The 17,366-nt window shown below is 48.6% G+C and overlaps 1 protein-coding gene across 10 annotated transcripts in view; it reads right to left on the reverse strand.

Annotated features, from left to right (window-relative positions):
- Positions 1-623: 623 nt before the first annotated feature.
- The window catches only part of DZIP1L (DAZ interacting zinc finger protein 1 like), a 43,365-nt gene continuing 26,622 nt past the window's right edge, over positions 624-17,366 (reverse strand). For 7 of the 10 annotated variants that reach the window (XM_019747871.2, XM_019747844.2, XM_019747881.2 and 4 more), the window contains 9 exons: positions 17,188-17,328; positions 15,277-15,307; positions 13,954-14,007; positions 12,768-12,901; positions 11,358-11,550; positions 8,251-8,467; positions 7,641-7,822; positions 4,233-4,372; positions 625-2,418 (listed from right to left, as the gene is read on the reverse strand). In XM_019747871.2, the coding sequence (XP_019603430.2) occupies positions 2,254-2,418; positions 4,233-4,372; positions 7,641-7,822; positions 8,251-8,467; positions 11,358-11,550; positions 12,768-12,901; positions 13,954-14,007; positions 15,277-15,307; positions 17,188-17,328 (1,257 nt within the window). In that variant the 3' untranslated portion in view covers positions 625-2,253. Of the gene's footprint in view, positions 2,419-4,232; positions 4,373-7,640; positions 7,823-8,250; positions 8,468-11,357; positions 11,551-12,767; positions 12,902-13,953; positions 14,008-15,276; positions 15,308-17,187; positions 17,329-17,366 lie in introns of all 10 variants that reach the window. The other 3 variants (XM_074312895.1, XM_074312896.1, XM_074312894.1) reach the window with 3 other exon arrangements.

Below are 17,366 nucleotides of genomic sequence, written 5' to 3' on the forward strand. Positions count from 1 at the left end.
AGCTGGATACAGGTTAATTTATTTCAGAGGTGCACCCAAGAAATAGAAGTGAGAAAGTGAGAAAAATGAAATAGGAGGGAGAGGCCAATAAAGGGTGCCTTAATGAGTAGTAACTGCTGCACGCAACTGGGACTCACTCCCACTGGGACTCTCTGTGAAACTGTGGAATAAATCAGAATTGAAGCATCAAAGCACGGGAAAGCTGGAACAATTACTCACCAATTACTCCCACCCCACCTTGGTTGTGGGCTGCCCTGGTAGTGTCAGCTCTCCTGCTCTTCCAGGCTGGACCTGCAAGAAGGCTGTGCAGCCTCCCAAAGAATCAGAGACACCACTGAGGACAAAAGGCAGAGGCTCCAGGGCATTTGTATGATGTGAGAAGCTGGCACCGGAAGTGTGCTCAGAGCTGCAGGAAACCGGGATGTGACCAGGGCCACCACAGCCATCTTTTTCACTTCCCTTGCCCAAAACCAGTGATTAGGGAAACATGACTTTATTGACTTTATTGGCAGAATCCTGAGAGGAGGATGAACCCCAGCAGCACTACCGCCACTCAGCACTCACCGACCCTCCTCACAAAGCCACTGAGATTATTCATCATATACAGTCTTAGCTGCTCAAAGGTATGAGACACACAAAGCGAATTGCCCTCCAGCCAGCCAGGGCTGTATTAGCCCCAAGTCCCACCTAAGGCTCTTCATAAGTTGTGCTCTGGCCTCACTGAACAGCCTCATACCATGACACCCCCAAACCTTCTCAGCCCAGATCCCCTCTGCCCTCTGCAATACCTTTCCTCCCTCACTTCCCCTACTAGATCATCAGGCTCTATCCCGGATGTCAGGACCACTGAAAGGTCAAAAGAAGCTGTAAAGAGAGCTGGGGAAGGGGAAAGACCTGAGGTAGTGGGGAGAGATAGATGAAGCCAGGTTGGCCACGAGTTGGCTTAATAACAGTCGAAGCTGGGTGCTGGGGACGTGGCCTCATCACGCTATTCCCTCTGCTTGTGAGGTATGGAGGTGCATGGCTGGAGGTTCCTTCAGGAAAAATTTGCTGTTCAACTATGAAGTTGGCTGATCTCAGCTTTCAAATCAAAGTCTCACTCAGTCTGAGCCGCCCCAGCCAATGGCCGAGCAGGATAGGGACACTAGGGTTGGGCCATTTCTGCCCAATGGGGACACTCTGGTGGGCAGCTCCTGCCCTGGAGCTCCTACTGGGCTGGCAAGATGTCAGCCCTGCATAGTGGTCAGACCTACATTGCACTCTGAAGTCTTTCCCTGCCTAATCCTGCTTCCTCCACCTTCACTTTTCACAGGTGTGACTCCTCATCCAAGCTCTTGCACGCCAAGCTCCATCTTGGCTAGTGCATCCCAAAGGACCTAAACTGACACAATTGAGGTGTCAGGTGCTTCACCTCCCCACCCCTGCTAAAGCTCCAAAAATAATGAAGAAATACGAGAGAGTTATAAACATTTTGTTATATTTAAATGTTTACATATAATAAATTAATGCTTTTCACATTAAAAAAAATACAGTGGTTACATATAACCTAATTTTGGAAATAATATCAAAAATAAAATTTGTGGTCCTTTGGGGATATGAGGCCCCAGTCAAGGGGCCCTCCTTGTTCCCACCCATGAGCAAGCTCTGCCTGATGTTAACTATGGGAAGGTCTCCAAGATCACCCCAGGCTGTACTGGGTGGCTCTGCTCTGCTCCTATAACACCTTAATCTCTGTCACTAGATTGCTGCCACATACTTTCTGCCTCACCTACTTCTGCCTGCACCCCAATTTAGCAATGGAGGACCTGGCACAGAGCAGGTATCCCGCAAATGACTTTGGATCAATTACTGAATGACTGACTGAGACATATGTCCCCAAAAAGACCCCATCGAAGACCCACCCCCACAGTGTTCCTGCAGGTTTACAAATAAATGCTTGACAATAGAGACCAAGTGGCTCCTTCCCGTCTGGTGTGAACATGGAGGTGGAGGAAGAAAACTGCTTAGAGGTCCTGTTATAACCCTTTCTTAAGCTCCAGGGGCACCCAGCCAGGCCTCCGTAGCACTGTGGGGGAGGGTCCCTCACAGGCTGGAGGGGAGAAGTCAAATTCATCTTCTGTTCCACTTCTCTCCAAGGGAGAAGACCTCTTGGTTACTGGTGAAGACGAGAGGTCCAGCAGCCTCTTCTGTTGAGGTGGGACCTCAGCTGGCCCAAGCCAGTGGTAAGACTGGTCCTCCAGCCAGCCAGTGGGATCACCAGCCAGGGACCCTGGGTTGGCCAGGGCTCCAAGCACTGGTGCCAAACTTCTCTGGGAGCTTCGAGCGAGACAAGGGCTTCGGTTTCTCTTTCTGGTCCAGGTCCTGGGGGAGATCTTCCAAGGAAGAGATCTCCAAGTCACTCTCATCATCAGAAAGCTGCTGGAGGTAAGGGGGAGAAGACAATGTATTCTGACAAGGGAGACTGGAAATGTAGATGGACATGGGAACAAAATGCTGATTTGGAAGAAAGTAGGAAGATGCTGCTCCTCCTGCTTTCTCAAGGTCCCCTGTCTTTGAGGACCTGCTGCAGAGACATGGCATCAGAATGATTTCAAACACCCCCAAAATTCCACTAGCCAAATCAGGGCAAGCTCCTCGGAAAGAACTATGGCAGATTAGGTTGCTTTTTTTGTCATTTAACCTTTGTCCAGATTTTTTTTTAATTGGGGAATATTGGGGGACAGTGTGTTTTTCCAGGACCCATCAGCTCCAAGTCAAGTAGTTGTTTTTCAATCTAGTTGTGGAGGGTGCAGCTCACTGGCCCATATGGAAATCGAACTGGTGTTATGACCCTGGTGTTATGAGCACTGCACTCTAACCAACTGAGCCAACCGGCCACCCCGTCCAGATTTTTTAATGCCCCATATCAATGGAGCTAGAAGCCTGGAGCCATGACTTTTTTGAATTCCTGAGCTGAATGTACCAGGCGCTAAAGTGCCCACCCCACCTCCTCTCAAACAGCTCCTTTAGGGCCCAGTAAACACTCAGACTGAAGGAGCACGAGGAGAGTTACAGAGTGCTAGGAAACCTTCAGCTGGAAAGGGTCTGGGCTGTGGCCAGCTGGGTTGCCCAGAGTGGGCCAAGGGCCCAGGCTACCCTGGGACCACAGTCACCCGTCTGAAACTCTCACCGCCCCTGGTGACATGAGGCCCTGGCCACCTGGCTTTGATAGAAGCATCCTATGTGTTTTCTCCTGGAATGTAAGTCCAACCAATCAGAAACCACACAGGGCCCAGGGCAGCAAGCATGCTCTGAGCAATACCTAACCTGCTTTGAGCTATTGACGCTCTTTCACAACATGGGAAAGGGAAAAAACATTGTTTTAATCATTTGGAGTCATTACTCATAAACACACACGAGCTGTATAATAAACCAAATATATTATGTAGTAAAAATGGGGGGGAGGGGTTATGCTAGTAGGAATAAAAAAGTGATTTCCCATGACTTCTGAATTTTAGCGACAGCATTGCTCCTCCCAGGATGTAGCTTTTGGATTGCAAAAGGAGAGAAAAGGAGTATGAAGTAACAAGAGCAATCAAGGTTTCTACCTAAGAAAGTAACAGGAGTGTGTGAGTTGTTCCCTGATGGGGGAGAGGAGGACAGTGAGGGGGCTCTGGTAATGGTGGGAGAGGCTGAGCATCCCAGCTTCTAAATCTGATGGTGGCTAGAGCCTGAGAGAGGCAACTTTTTAGTGATGAGGAATGGCGTGAATATTTAGAACGAAGGTATCTAAAGACTCCCACTGTATGTTGTCCCCTAATCTGATGTTGCCCCTCCAACACCCCAGCCCTGGGGAGAAATCTGCTCTGCACAGGGCCGTGTGTGGGGGTCCTCAAAGAGAGAAGGAAGGGGAAGGGTCCACTGCAGGAAGAGCCAGAGAGCAGCACCTACCAACTACCGGAAGGCAGACACGGAGCCAGATCCAGGCAACATCGGAGGCAAGAAATGAGAGAAACAACCTACCAAGTAGTTGCTTGTATAATGAGCCAAAAGGCTTTTTATTGTTAACATGGACACAAGCAACAAGCATTTGAAAGTGGCCTTCTCTCCACAGTGAGGTCACTTGCAATGTCCCACTCGTGCCAAGGCGGACACCCTCACGACCCTCCCACAGGCCCCACCCCGGGCACCTGAAACTTGGAGCTGGCTCTGTAGGGAATTGCAGAGTAACCTCCAAGATTCCTACACCCTACCTGAGGCTTCCTTCCTGGCGCGGCCGCCCTCTGTGGCCCGGCGTTGGGCATTGAAAACAGACTGACCCCTCCAGCAGGCTTCTTGGCAGGAGCCTCCAGCTGCTTCTCGAGATTTTTGACCATCGATTGCACCAATGTTCCTGGAAGGCAACCAGAGGGCAAAGCCCAGAGAATGAATTCCATAGCCTTGTGGATCAGGTCCAGGCTCCAGTGTGGGTAGAGGGAGTATGGAGAAGGGTCAGGAGGAAGAAGGAAGCGCAACCGCAAAGAGGGCAAGGAGCGAGGGAAGGCCCAGGCCAACCTGTGCTGCAGAAAGGAGGCTTTGAATATCCTGAACATGTAACTGTGCACTTAACAACATGGCAGGGACAGAGGCTTAGGGAGCTGTGCTTCCCTCTTAACCTCCGCTCAGTTGGTACATGAACCACAAGACTAACATGCAGACACATCCTCCTTTAACGTCTTCACTGGGACAAGAAGAAATATCATAAATATAAATTAGAACAGGGGGACTGCAGGCCAGACATACTTTCTGCAAACTCCATGCAGGGAGGGAGCCACGCAGTGACATACATTAACTTAGGACTCTTGGAGATATAGTAAATAAGGTCCTCAAGAATGACCGAGAAGTAGGGAGCTAAGCTCGGCCTTCTAGGATTCAAACGTCTGAGGGACTGGGTACACGGCTGGAGCTACAACGTCTTTGGCTCACTGTTTCCTTCAAGAAATGTGTAAGGGCCTGCTACGTACCAGGCGCTGTTCCTCACCTTCCATTAATCATCTTGTCCAGCTATCTCATTGTACAACAAAGGAACTGAAACCCCTCACACAAACAGGTAGGTAAAAAGTGACAGAGCCGAAACTGGATCTGAGGACTCCTGACTCCCAGTTCCTGGATGTTTCTACCCTCTAGCTCACCTACACGCCATCAACACTTCTCCAAAGACCTGGTTCTGGTGGATTTTCATGGGCTGGCAGGCTTGGAATATGCTGTGGACAAGACGAAGTTCGCAGAATCCATTAAGAGCGTATACTTGCAGATCACACAGACCTGGGCCAACATCACAACGCATCCACGTACTAACTATGGAAATACAGAACTGGAAGCTGCATATTCTTTAACTAAGCCTGGGCTAGAAAAATGCAACTGAAGCTGGAAGCCACAAACCTTTCTGCTAATAGTTTTGTAAGAAAATCTCAAAAGAATGGCAGCTGACTCAATTGTTTTGAGAAGAAAAATGCTCAATATTGTAACCTGTTAGATAGAAAGTGACAAATTTAATGGATGTATTCATTCCAGTTAACCATAATTTCCAGTTAACGTAAATGTCTGTAATGCCCTTTCCATCAACAAGTTGCATTTCTGCCTAAGTGTCTTTGCTGAAAAGGGCAAAGAATTTTCCTGTGACCCAAAGACTGCTGGGGGAGACTTGAGGCAGCCTGCTGTGAAGGTTCACTGTCACCTTCCAAGGCTGTCACCACCCTCCATCTCAAGATTAGCTGGGAAGCCACACTTTTCACTACCCTTTTGTTACAAAAACTTATGTTTGTTAGACTGCATGTTACGGAAACTGTATTTGTCGAAATGTTCATTGTAGCTGACCTCATAGTAACCATGGTGATAGTTAACTGGGAGACCACAGCCCCTTGATCTGGCTCTAATGAACTCGAGCAGCATACGTAAAAGACTGCAAATATTCTTCATATTAGGAAAATGGCTAAAGGCAGTTCTTTCTGGGAAAAAATTATTTCACAAATAAAAAAACAAATGAACAATAACTCCAACACATTAACTTCAAAAACATAACACAGAGTCAATTTTCCATGATGCTAGTTCTGCGATCTTGAACAAGTAATTTAAGGTCTCAGAGGCTTAGTTTTTGTTTTCGTTTTTGTTTTGTTTTGTTTTTTAATTAAAGCTTATTGGGGTGACAATTGTTAGTAAAATTACATAGATTTCAGGTGTACAATTCTGTATTACATCATCTATAAATCCCACTGAGTGTTTACCACCCAGAGTTAGTTCTCCTTCCGTCACCATCTATTTGATCCCCCTTACCCTCACCTTCCACCCCCCACCCCCTTACCCTCTGGTAACCACTAAACTATTGTCTGTGTCTATGAGTTTTTGTTTCCCATTTGTTTGTCTTGTTCTTTTGTTGTTTTTGGTTTATATACCACACATACAAGTGAAATCACATGGTTCTCTACTTTTTCTCTCTGACTTATTTTGCTTAGCATTATAATCTCAAGATCCATCCATGTTGTCAAAAATGGTCCTATTTCATCTTTTCTTGCCACCGAATAGTATGCCATTGTGTATATATACCACAACTTCTTTATCCATTCATCTATTGAAGGAGATTTTAGTTGTTTCCATGTCTTGGCCACCGTAAATAAAGCTGCAATGAACATTGGAGCACACATGTCTTTATGGATAAATGTTTTCAGATTTTTTGGGTAGATACCCAGGAGAGGGAGTCATATGGTAATTCTATTTGTAATATTTTGAGGATCCTCCATGCTACCTTCCATAGAGGCTGTACCAGTCTGCATTCCCACCAACAGTGTATGAGGGTTCCTTTTTCTCCACAGTCAGAGGCTTAGTTTTGACATCTGTGACAAAGTATGTAGTTGTACAGATGCCTTACCTCATGGGTAGTGTGAGGGAATTCCTGCTCTACCCCCAGGTGGCCCAAGCATAGAAGGGACACCCTCTCAGTGTCTCCCCACACCTCCTTATCCTCTCCTACCCACAGAATTAACCAAAGAAAGGGAATGCAGCATCTTTGGGACATGTTTCAGCTGGGAGAGGATCAGGAATGCTGACTTTATTTTTCTCTCTGACCCTCTACCCACACCAATGACTGGGTTTGAAAAGTAGCTGGACTGTCCCCACAGCTGCCTGTTTAAACCCACTGAGGGTCCTCTTTGCTGACCCAGCCCCATGTACACATATGATCAGGATCTGGACTTGGGGAGGCAACAGCTGCAGGGATCCCCACTTTGGCTTCAGGAGCCAATCCAGCTCTAACAGGAAGCCGACACCTTAGGCCTTACTGGGCTCTGTTGCCATTAGTAGAGCAATGCTTTGATCTCAATGTATCTGGCCACCATGTTTATTTTCTACTGGTAACAACCTAGAGGAGAAAAGGGGTGAGTGGGCTCCCCTCAACCTCCAACAGTTAAACAATTCAGTGACAAAACAAGGGGTAAAATAAACCTCACTCAAATTCTATCTTGCTCCTGATATATCTTCCATCCCAGGAAAATATCTGATGGGAAGGAGAATCTTTCTCTCCAAGTCAGTCCCAAATCAGAAAACCCAAAGGAAATCAAAGGATGCTTCCAGGACCAAGAGAAATCTGGGCTGGAGAAGGGCTATCCCAGTGGTCCCAGACCACTCACCTGAGGAAGCCAGCATCCCTGAGCCCTTGCCAGAGGGCTGGGTGCTCCCCTCCGAGGTCTCGGTATCAGACCAGTCCTCAGGCTGAGGCCCCATCCTGGAAGGAACTTGTGGGGGCTGGAGAGATGCACGCTGCACAGAATCTCCCTCCGAGTCCTCTTCAGAACTGAATGGGGGCGTACTGCTGAGGAGGAGAAAAAATGAGGGATGTGTGGGCCAGACGGAAAACTTTAAAAATCATACTTCACCACTTGCAAGCATGTTTGGTTTGCCCAGAGCTGGCCATACTCATTCCCTGGGCCCAGGAGACAGCCAGGAATAATCCCGGAGTGTAGCAGCCACACCAGCTCCTCCCTTAGGAGAAGAGGACCAAGTCCTCCAGTGTGGTATCTGGGGCATGAGGAAGAGATGAGTAAGGGGAGCACAGGCCTGTCTCAACTGGGAGAAAGGACCCCAGTCTCCTCCTGGGAGCTTGGATTGGACCCGACCTAAGACCCCTCTATTCTCTGCCCCCCATATGTCTGCAGAAGCCTGTGGAGACCCCAGAGTAGGGTTGCCTGAGGCTGGGAGCCACACCACAAACCCAGTGAAAATGCAGAGTCTAGGGCTCACCTTAACCCCGGTCCTGGGGAAGCAGGGGTGCCAGAGGGTCCATGTGCTGTGAGGCGTGGAATAGGGGTGGGCACTTGCGCCAGCCCAGGACCATGGCTGCCGCAGTGCTGAAGAGCTGTCATAGGTGGCTCTGCCAGCTTGGATGGCAATGCCACATGCAGGGTCCTGGCCTTTGCCTGGACCTCTTTGGTGACCAAAGGACTCTGCTGGCTTTTGGCTAGAAACAGAGAGAGGAATGAGTTTCAGAATATACCCATCGGAGCCCTTAAGCCTAAGAGAATACCGAATAAGGCTCCAACACACTGGAAATGGACAAGTCACTCTGTTGCAATATTCTATAATAACCACAACATGTTGAATAATTTCCCCCATCCCTGGTATCCCACTGCTGGCCAGACTCAGGGCTGGGACCCACAGTTTTATCAGAGACCAGGAGAGCAGCTGGTATTCCAGGGTCATGTTGTCATTCCAGGAGACCCACAGGAGGCAGCAGGTCTGAAAAGGAGCCCGGCATGGCTGCAGCTCATCCCCGTACACACACACCCCACTCCCACCCCAGCTCAGTCTTAGCAGCAGACCTCTTCAAAGCCACCTACCCTCTCTGCTCAACCAAGCTGCAGCCACTCGAGTGCGGACAGCCTTGCAGGAAGGCCCTGCTGCCACCAGAGGTCGCCAGAGGACCACATGGGCCTCTAAGATCCACACACAACCGCCTACCAGAACTCGGCCTGTGGCGAGTGCTAAAGCCAAGACATTAAACACAGCCTTCCATTTTCCAAATATCATCAAGACCCATTGTGGGGAGAGAAATCCAGGATCGGCAACTTTTTTATGGAAAGAGGAGAGAAAGTGCATCTCAGGGAGTTGGAGTAAGTACTGTTCCATGAAACTCTTAACATATGTGGACCAAGTAACAATATAAAATGAGTTTCTTACTGTAGTTCAAGGTCAAATGTTTGAAATACACTGATCTCAGAGAATGCTTTTACTTAGAAGTGGACCTTCTAGGAAAGCATAAACTGAAGAGAAGGGGAAGGCAAACTTGCTAAGAGAAAATACCAATAACAGCTATAGTTACTGGGCAGACACCAAGTCAAGCACTTAACATACTTCCATTTAGCCACAGACACTTTCAGAGAGTGTTGTTTTCCCTACTTTACAGAAGCTTCCGGAGTTCAGGGACTATATCACAGACCACAATTCTGTGGAAGTAAGTGGTAGATGCAAACACAGGCTGTCAGTCACCTCAAAACTAGGGCTCTTGCCTTCTACATCCTACAGCTTTGCCCCAAAACAAAAGAGGCAAAGTCTGAGGGGGAAATGGGAGGTGAGTATTCACACAGAAGTGGAAAAAGAGTCTACAAAGTGCTGTGAAAACACAGCGTCATCTCACAGTGACGTGCCCTGGAGAAGGCAGGACCCCAAACTAGAAAGGTCCTCACTCCTGGCTTTAGGACTACAGGAGCAAGGGCTGGAGGGCAGAGTGGCACCTGGAGGAGCAAGACACCTTTCTCTTCTCTTGGAAGGGGGACTAGAAGGGCCCTCCATTTGTCTTCCGTGACTGCCTGCCCCCCACACTACCTGCCCTCCCCACTGCCTGTCCCCCCCCCGGCAGCCTGCCCCCCCAGACTGCCTGCCCCCTCTTTTCTCCAAGCTCCCACCACCCTGTGCTTGGCTCCATCTCATCACCTAGTCCTGACTGGCTTCCCAGGTCGTGGCACAGACCAACCTCAGTGAATACTGTACTAAATGAATCAGTGAATGAATCAATACTTGCGGCAGGGGGCTAGGGGCTTAAATTGAAGTATGAAAGGCAGGTTAGCAACCAGGACAAATATCCTCTCTCTGAGATTTCAGTGCAAGACTAAGAATTGCCCTTCCCTTAGAGATTTTTAAGTCCAGGAGTTTAAACTAAGGAGAACAGTTTCCCGTATCATTGACACAATATTCTCAAATCAACTGTTCTGTTATCTATTTAACATTTTTATATAAAATGATACCACTTTTAAACATAAAATACCCACTTTATACCTGTCCAAGTAATAATTTCCATGAGCTCTTGGCGTTACATTAATAATATTTTTCTAATGCACATGAAGAAAAATAAAGATTAAATTTTTAAGTTATTCATCCATGTGCCAATTAAAATCATCTCTCTTATCCCCAGAGATATCTGGCCCATATTCTGAGAAATTCCTGTGCATGAAGAGCTCAGGATGGGTCTGCCAGGACATGAGGTGACAGAAGTGACGTCCCTCTAGCTGCATATGTCCATGACTGAGAAGACAAAGTGAAAGGAGCAGGGGTATCACCCTGCATGAGAGACCCACACTCACTAAAGCCTCCTTACCCAGAGCTTCCCATTACAGCAGCCCAGTGGATCTGGGACTCCTCTAGAAAGGGGTGGCGGTGCAAACCTAGAAACACAAGTTCCCCTGCTCCCTAAGCTCCTTGGGGACAGAGGCTGGAGGGTCCTTGCCTATACATTTTAATAAGAATCACAGGGCCTTTTCTTGTCATGACCACCAGGAGCAAAGCAGCAGCCATGACCCCATGCAAGGAACAAGTCTGAGTTCTGAGGAATTGGCCACAGGCAGAACTGGCACAGCCTCTCACACGATCCCACTGCTTCAGAGCAGACTTTTTATATTTGCCTCTGCCTGTAGCTTCAGTGCTCCCAGGCCTGGGGCCTTCTCGCAGCACTGACATGCCTGGCTTATAGAGCCAGAAACTGAATGCGCTGCTCTCTGTGGGAGCAAAGTTCAACTTCCGGTAAAAGCAAGTAAGGCAGTGCAGAGTTAAGCTGCTAAGTGAGGAGCAAGTCTGAGCAGGAAGAGTTCAGGCTGGCTGCAAGCTCCAGCTCTGGATCTCCTCTGCTCCCCTGAGAGATCCTGGGGTCCCCCCATCCCACCATCTCCCCACCCCTCCACACCCACCTCACCCGGACTCTGTTTCCCCAACAGAAGATTTCGGACTCAGTAACCTATAGGAACGCTACCAGCACAGTCACGACCCATGGGAGCAGGGATTACATCCTCCTCCTGTGCAAACAAACCCAGACCCTCCTGGGTCACAGCCCCTCTGAGCAAGCCCTCTTACCACCTTACCTGGAGCCTTGCTGTCTGCCTGGGACTTCGGGGCTCCACTCCTCTGTCTCTCCTTCACTCTGCTGGTGGCTTCCTTGATGAGCTTTTTCCTCAGGCTCAGAAAGTCAGAAAACCTCCCTGCCTTCTGCTCCCTCTGGGCTCTCAGGAGGGTCTCCAGGTGTCTGAGAGTCTGAACAGGGATTCCCTTTGCATCCTAGAAGAGACAGACGTTTTCCTCTGGAAACGGGCCTCCCCTCCTTCTCCTTCCCCTAAGCCTGCTGCTAGGCTGGGAGCCACTGCCATCAGGCGGGTGCTTTCTGGGAACGGATGAGGTGAGCATCAGGGCAGAGTGAGCAGTGGCTTCACACGCTGCTGAAAGTGTGGTGGGTTAGGGTCTGGGGGCCCTATTAAAACGTGCACAGCAAGATACTACAAAGGGGCTGCGCACAATTCCATCGACATCACAGTATCCGGGACATGCCTCTCCACCACCTAACTGAATCTTAGGATGGGAGACCATGACTTGCTCCTTTTTGTACCCCAGGCACTATTGTTATGTCAGACACGTTGCCCTTCATGGCTAACAATGTTTCTAAAAAACTACTACAAAAAAACAAACGCCAGCTACCCTTCCAAGACCTACTGGAAGTTGCTTGGGCTTTTGACATCTACCCAGAGTCCATGGGAGGGTCTTGGGAGGCATCTGAATGCAAGACAGGGATTCATTCAAGGTTAGAAAGGAATGTTTCAATCAAGCCTGAATAGCGGGCCAAAGTTAGATTAAGCAGGAGTTGAACACAGTCAAAGATTAGCGCATCCTTACTAAATTAAACCTAGATCCCTATTTTTGTTCGAATCTTACGCTACACAAATAGTACTTTCAATGACACGATGCTCGGCTCCTTTAAGAACATGGCATGTTTTTATGTAATAATAGATTTCACTGATGCCTTTAATCATCTGTATGCTCGGGTTGGACATGAGCATGAGGGAGCAACAGCGATCAACTGCGAATTTGTACCAGACAGAGCTCTCAGTGCCTGCCTCACTCACAGCCACCTGCTGAGTAGGAGTGGCTGCATGGACATCTCACCCAAGGAACTCATCCAGAGGCCAGATTGAGCCAATTAAGTTCCCTTTGTCAGAAATAGAGACCCAAAGAAAATAACCAATGAGTGGACAGCACAGAGAGGTCAGGACATAGGGTGGCATCTCAAGAAGCCATTGGAGGAAACAGAAAGAACCACACTATCGTGATGTGGGAGGAGAAGCTGTGTGGGTTTATGTTCCTAAACACCAAAGGTGCCCCAGTGGGAACAAAGAAGATAAAGAAGCTTACTATTTGAAAAACAATCAATCATTTGTCAGTTTAAGAACACCCTGTGTCTAAATGGTAGGGATGGCCCTTACAACAGTGGTCCCGGAACTTACTCTCTTTATCCCCATGCTTTCCAGTTTCTCTTCCAGGGCGTCTTCCAGGACTGGCCTGAACTGCTTCAGCAAGGTGGGGTTTCTCCTCAGAGCTTCCAGCACCTTATGCTGTCCATCTCGTAATTCCTCCAGCTCTGCAGCAGAAGACAATCACCAAGGTCAGCTTGAGCACCCAAAACTTCCACTCTCAAAGCCACATTGCTCCCACCTGGCCTTCACTTGGTCTACAGCCTGTGAGCTTGGGGCCACTGACCCCGTCTGAGTACGCATCCTTAGGTCAAAATTTGGGTTGTTTCTGCTTCTGGGCACCACCACCTTAGACCACCCCCACCTCCCATATTCAGGATTCTCATTCCCTGCCAGTCTGGACCTCCAAGATCAGGACTAGGCCCTGCCTCAGGATGACTCAGGGCTTGTGGGATTTTTACTTGCCCAGATGATTCTGATGGAGGTGAGGCACAGACCATGCCTTAAGAAATAGTGACCCAAAAGGTAACAAAACTAGCAATTACAATAAAATGTGGTAACTGCTACCAAGGAGCCATCCAGGGTTACCCAGGGAAGCCCCCTAAAAGTGCTTTTCAGGTCCAGTGTGGGGGCCACTGTGGTGAGACCTGCACCATCCTTTGATTCACCCAATAGACATTTACTGACAATATGAGTATGAACAGTTCAGTGCTGGGTGCTGGAAAACAGAAAAAAACCCTCAAGGAGCTCACAGTTGAGAGTGGTAATTTCAATCCTGGCTTCCTATCTGAATCACCTGGGTCCCCACCCAAGCTAATTTCATCAGAATCTCTGAGAGGAGGCCCCACACCTTAATATTCATTTTTAAAACTCCCCAGACCTTCTAACAAGCAGCCACACCTTGGAACCATTATTCTAGAGCAATGGTTCTCAAAACATGAGCCATCACACCAGCGCCATCTGGTTGGTAACTTATTAGAACTGCAGATTTTCAGATCGCACTCCAACCCTACCGAATCAAAATTTCTGGAAGTGGAGCCAGCAAACTGGGAGTGAGGAGACCTACTTCTTGCTGTACACCCTTCTGCATTCATGCCCCTAATTCCCTTCACCCATTTCAAGTGGCCAGATACAGTTAAGCAGAGACAAACTAAATAACGAAGAGGGCAGCAAATCTGGTGTTTTGCATTGGACACTGGAGAAGACAATGAGGCCTTACCTTCCTCGGAAGAGTCCTCTTCTGTGTCCACAGCCTTTAGGCCCTCACGGATCCCTGAGAACAGGAACAGTTAGCGACTCCAGTGCCCTGGACCCCATCCCTGACTTACAGAAAAGCGTGGGACACCCTGTGAGTGCTGGCCAGAAAGCGTAAGCTCTCTAGTCATTTCTTTATCAGAGAGAGGCAGGATGGAGCAGTGGTCAAAGACACTGAAGGCAGAGAGACCGTGTTTCCCTGAAAGTAAGACCTAGCCAGATAATCAGCTCTAATGCGTCTTTTGGAGCAAAAAGAGCCAGTCTTATTTTCCTATAAGACCAGGTATGTTATGATACCGGGTTTTATGTTAATATTCGCTCCAAAAGATGCATTAGAGCTGATTGTCCGGCTAGGTCTTATTTTCGGGGAAACACGAATCAGAGTTCACATTCCAGCTCTGATCTTCACTAGCCGTGCACAACATTGCAAGTCCTTGAGCTTCTCTAAGCCTCAGTCTCCTCATCTACAAAATGAGGATAATAATACCCACCCCACATTAAATCATGAGGACAATATAATGAAATAATGAATCTGAAATGCTTGGGGAAGCACATAGCACACATCCCAGCCCCAGCACTGCGAAGTTCAAGGCCAAAGGAATAGTGCTCCTCTGAGCTGGTTGCAAGGCCAAGAAAGAAATCTCTAGCCTCAAGGCAGAGAATGGGAGATGTGCATGTTTGCAAGAAGGACAAACACAGAGTAGGACAGGGGAGGTGGCATGGAGTATGAGGGACCACTTTCCTAAGGGGCTGGCCAAGATCCTCCACGCAGGCACAGGCCCTGTAGGTTACTGTCTGCCTTTAGACACCAGCACCTGCACTCCATTACACACTCACACATTCACATGGACACACACCAGCACACGAGTACTGAAGGAAAGTGCACACTGCAGACAGGCCACATTCACATATACTTGGGGTCAACTTGCTACACACTAGGAACAAGGTAAAGGTCAATGACCTGAACAGGCAAGGTGAATTAGAAAGAGCCTCTTCATGAACCCTGCCCCCAAGTTCCTCACCCCTCCCCATGTCTCCACCACCCTACAGAGAAGAGCTGGCAAGGCAAGAAAACCTGCCAGCTGCAAGGAACACTTTCAGCACAAATGCCAAGCTGCAACCCTGTCTGACCCAGAAGCAAATGTCTTCTCCCCCTCCCTCACCCAGTCGGAGAGTCTGATGCCACAAGTCCTCATCCTCATCCTGTAAATTGACTGGTAAGGGACAGGAAAGAGAAAATCCCAAGACAACAGCCAAGACTGTTACAAACTACCCCATGCAAACTTACCCTCCACCTTCCTGAGAGACATGGTCTGGATCTACAAAGATGTGGAAAAGAGCAGATTATAGCCAGCAGGATACTCTGCTCTGAGCAGTGGGTCTGCCTAGCACCGTGAAGAAGGGACAGCCACGATTTCCATGTCACCCACTGGGAATTGGAAGGAGCTCAGAGTACACCACTCTAATCCCCCAACACATCTCCTGCCATCCATATTTGAGAGGGATGGTGCCAGGTTGAATGGCAGCAACTAGGATGGCACCATGCTCCATTTTCCCATGGTGGGAAGATAAGAATGCCCCCTCTTCAGAGAGGGACTATGGTTTGAAAGGCAGGAGCCCCATGGAAGCAGACAGGCACATAGTCAGTACTATTGGTACAATTGGTGGAAAACAGCCAGGGCAAGGTAGGCGGCCCTCCTGCAATATGCTCATCTGAGCTGAGTGCCCTGTAAGGAAGAAGGAGGCATGATGGGGACAGTCACTGAACCGTCTGCTCAACCCCGCTTTTCCATGAAGTGCTTCTTCCTCCTTCCACATGGCTGTAAACAGGGCAGCCACATCTGACAATGTGACCCCATACCACAGCCATAGCTGACTCTCTAGGTCTGGCAGAGAATTCTGGATTGGTAATGTGTGAAGTCAAGAGCTATCAGCAGCCAGTTGGTTTGGGTTTTGGTTTCCTTGGTGTGTTTATGTGTTTGCTTATTTGTTTTGCCACATGGAACAGAGAAATGGAAGCTGATCTTCAGAGTTTAAAAAAAAAAATGGAAGCAGATATAAAGAAAGAGACGGAGATGCACAGCAGAGGAAAGCTCCTGACCATATTCATGTCTCCAATTCCAGTTTATTCTCAGACTCAGTGGCTCTCCTGCCTTGAGCTCTGTGAGACGCCCTATCTACCCTTACGACAAATTCCCTCTTCTGCTTAAGCTTGAGTTGTTTTTTATTACCTACTGGCTAATGGCTCATCCAACTATTTGTTCCTCTGCCTACCTCTAATCTAGAGACCATAAAACAAATTATTTGCTTCCTAGGCTTTCTTGCAGCGATGGCTACCCATGTGATATAGCTTTGACAAAATATAAGTAGAAATCTTGGAAGGGAGTCTTTTCATAAACTTCTTCTATTAAATATGGTTGTGATGGTTAATGCTATGGCAGCCATCTTACAACTATGAGAGTCAAACATTAGCCAATGGGTTCCTAACTAAAACATTTACAAATAAGAGTTCTGGGTAACATAAGGAAGAAACCTCCCGACTGGACCTGAGTGGCCACAACAGTAAAGAACTAAGTGTTCTGGGGGGCACACAGTGAAAAGAAAAGCAGCAGAGTGGGTGAGGCAAGCTGACTGGGTGAAGTACCTATGGCTCGGAGAACAGAAAAGCACAACTAGCAAGGGTGCAGGTGCAGAAAGAGTAGACGAGATAGTGACGGTGGTGCTCAGCCCAGGGAAGCTATGTGGAGGGTGGTGTTGGAACCAAGGACCTGACGCCACAGGAGGGGCCCAGTTGGGGAAAGATACACTTCTCCACAGATCTGGGGCTCAGAAGTGGGGAGCTGCACCTGGGCTGGGTAGAGAATTATCCGCAATAGGTGAAGTCACAGGGGCTTTTGAGGGGCAGTCATGAGGCTTAAATGAAGCAATAAGCAAAGTATCTACCAGGAGCCGGCACTTAATATCATCTCCAGTATTAGGGAACCCATCTGCCGGCAGCTGTAAGGATAACAGGCACATCTCCAGCCTGGAGGGAGGCAGGCTGTATCCTCACCACTTTGTGCCCCTCAAGCCTGAGGACTCTTTGCTCTCCTTAAAGAACCTAACTAATGAAACTAATGCTGCTGAGTCCCGAAGAACCTAAGGAGATCCTCACAGGGAAGAGGCACCAGAGGCTGGCTGGAAGAGGGAACACACCTACCATCTCCTCCTGGGACGCGATGAGCCTGGCTTGTTCCTGGAGCTGGGTGCGGAGGGCATGGATCTGGTGCTGCGACTGGGCAGCTGCTGTCCTCTGATCCTGAGACAGGGAAGCCTGGAGCCTTTCATTCTCCTCCTGCAGCTGGTGGGCACACAGGATGGTGGTTCAGCCAAATGTTG

The sequence above is a fragment of the Rhinolophus sinicus genome, linkage group LG10 (assembly GCF_036562045.2).
Source record: "Rhinolophus sinicus isolate RSC01 linkage group LG10, ASM3656204v1, whole genome shotgun sequence".
Lineage (NCBI taxonomy): Eukaryota > Metazoa > Chordata > Mammalia > Chiroptera > Rhinolophidae > Rhinolophus > Rhinolophus sinicus.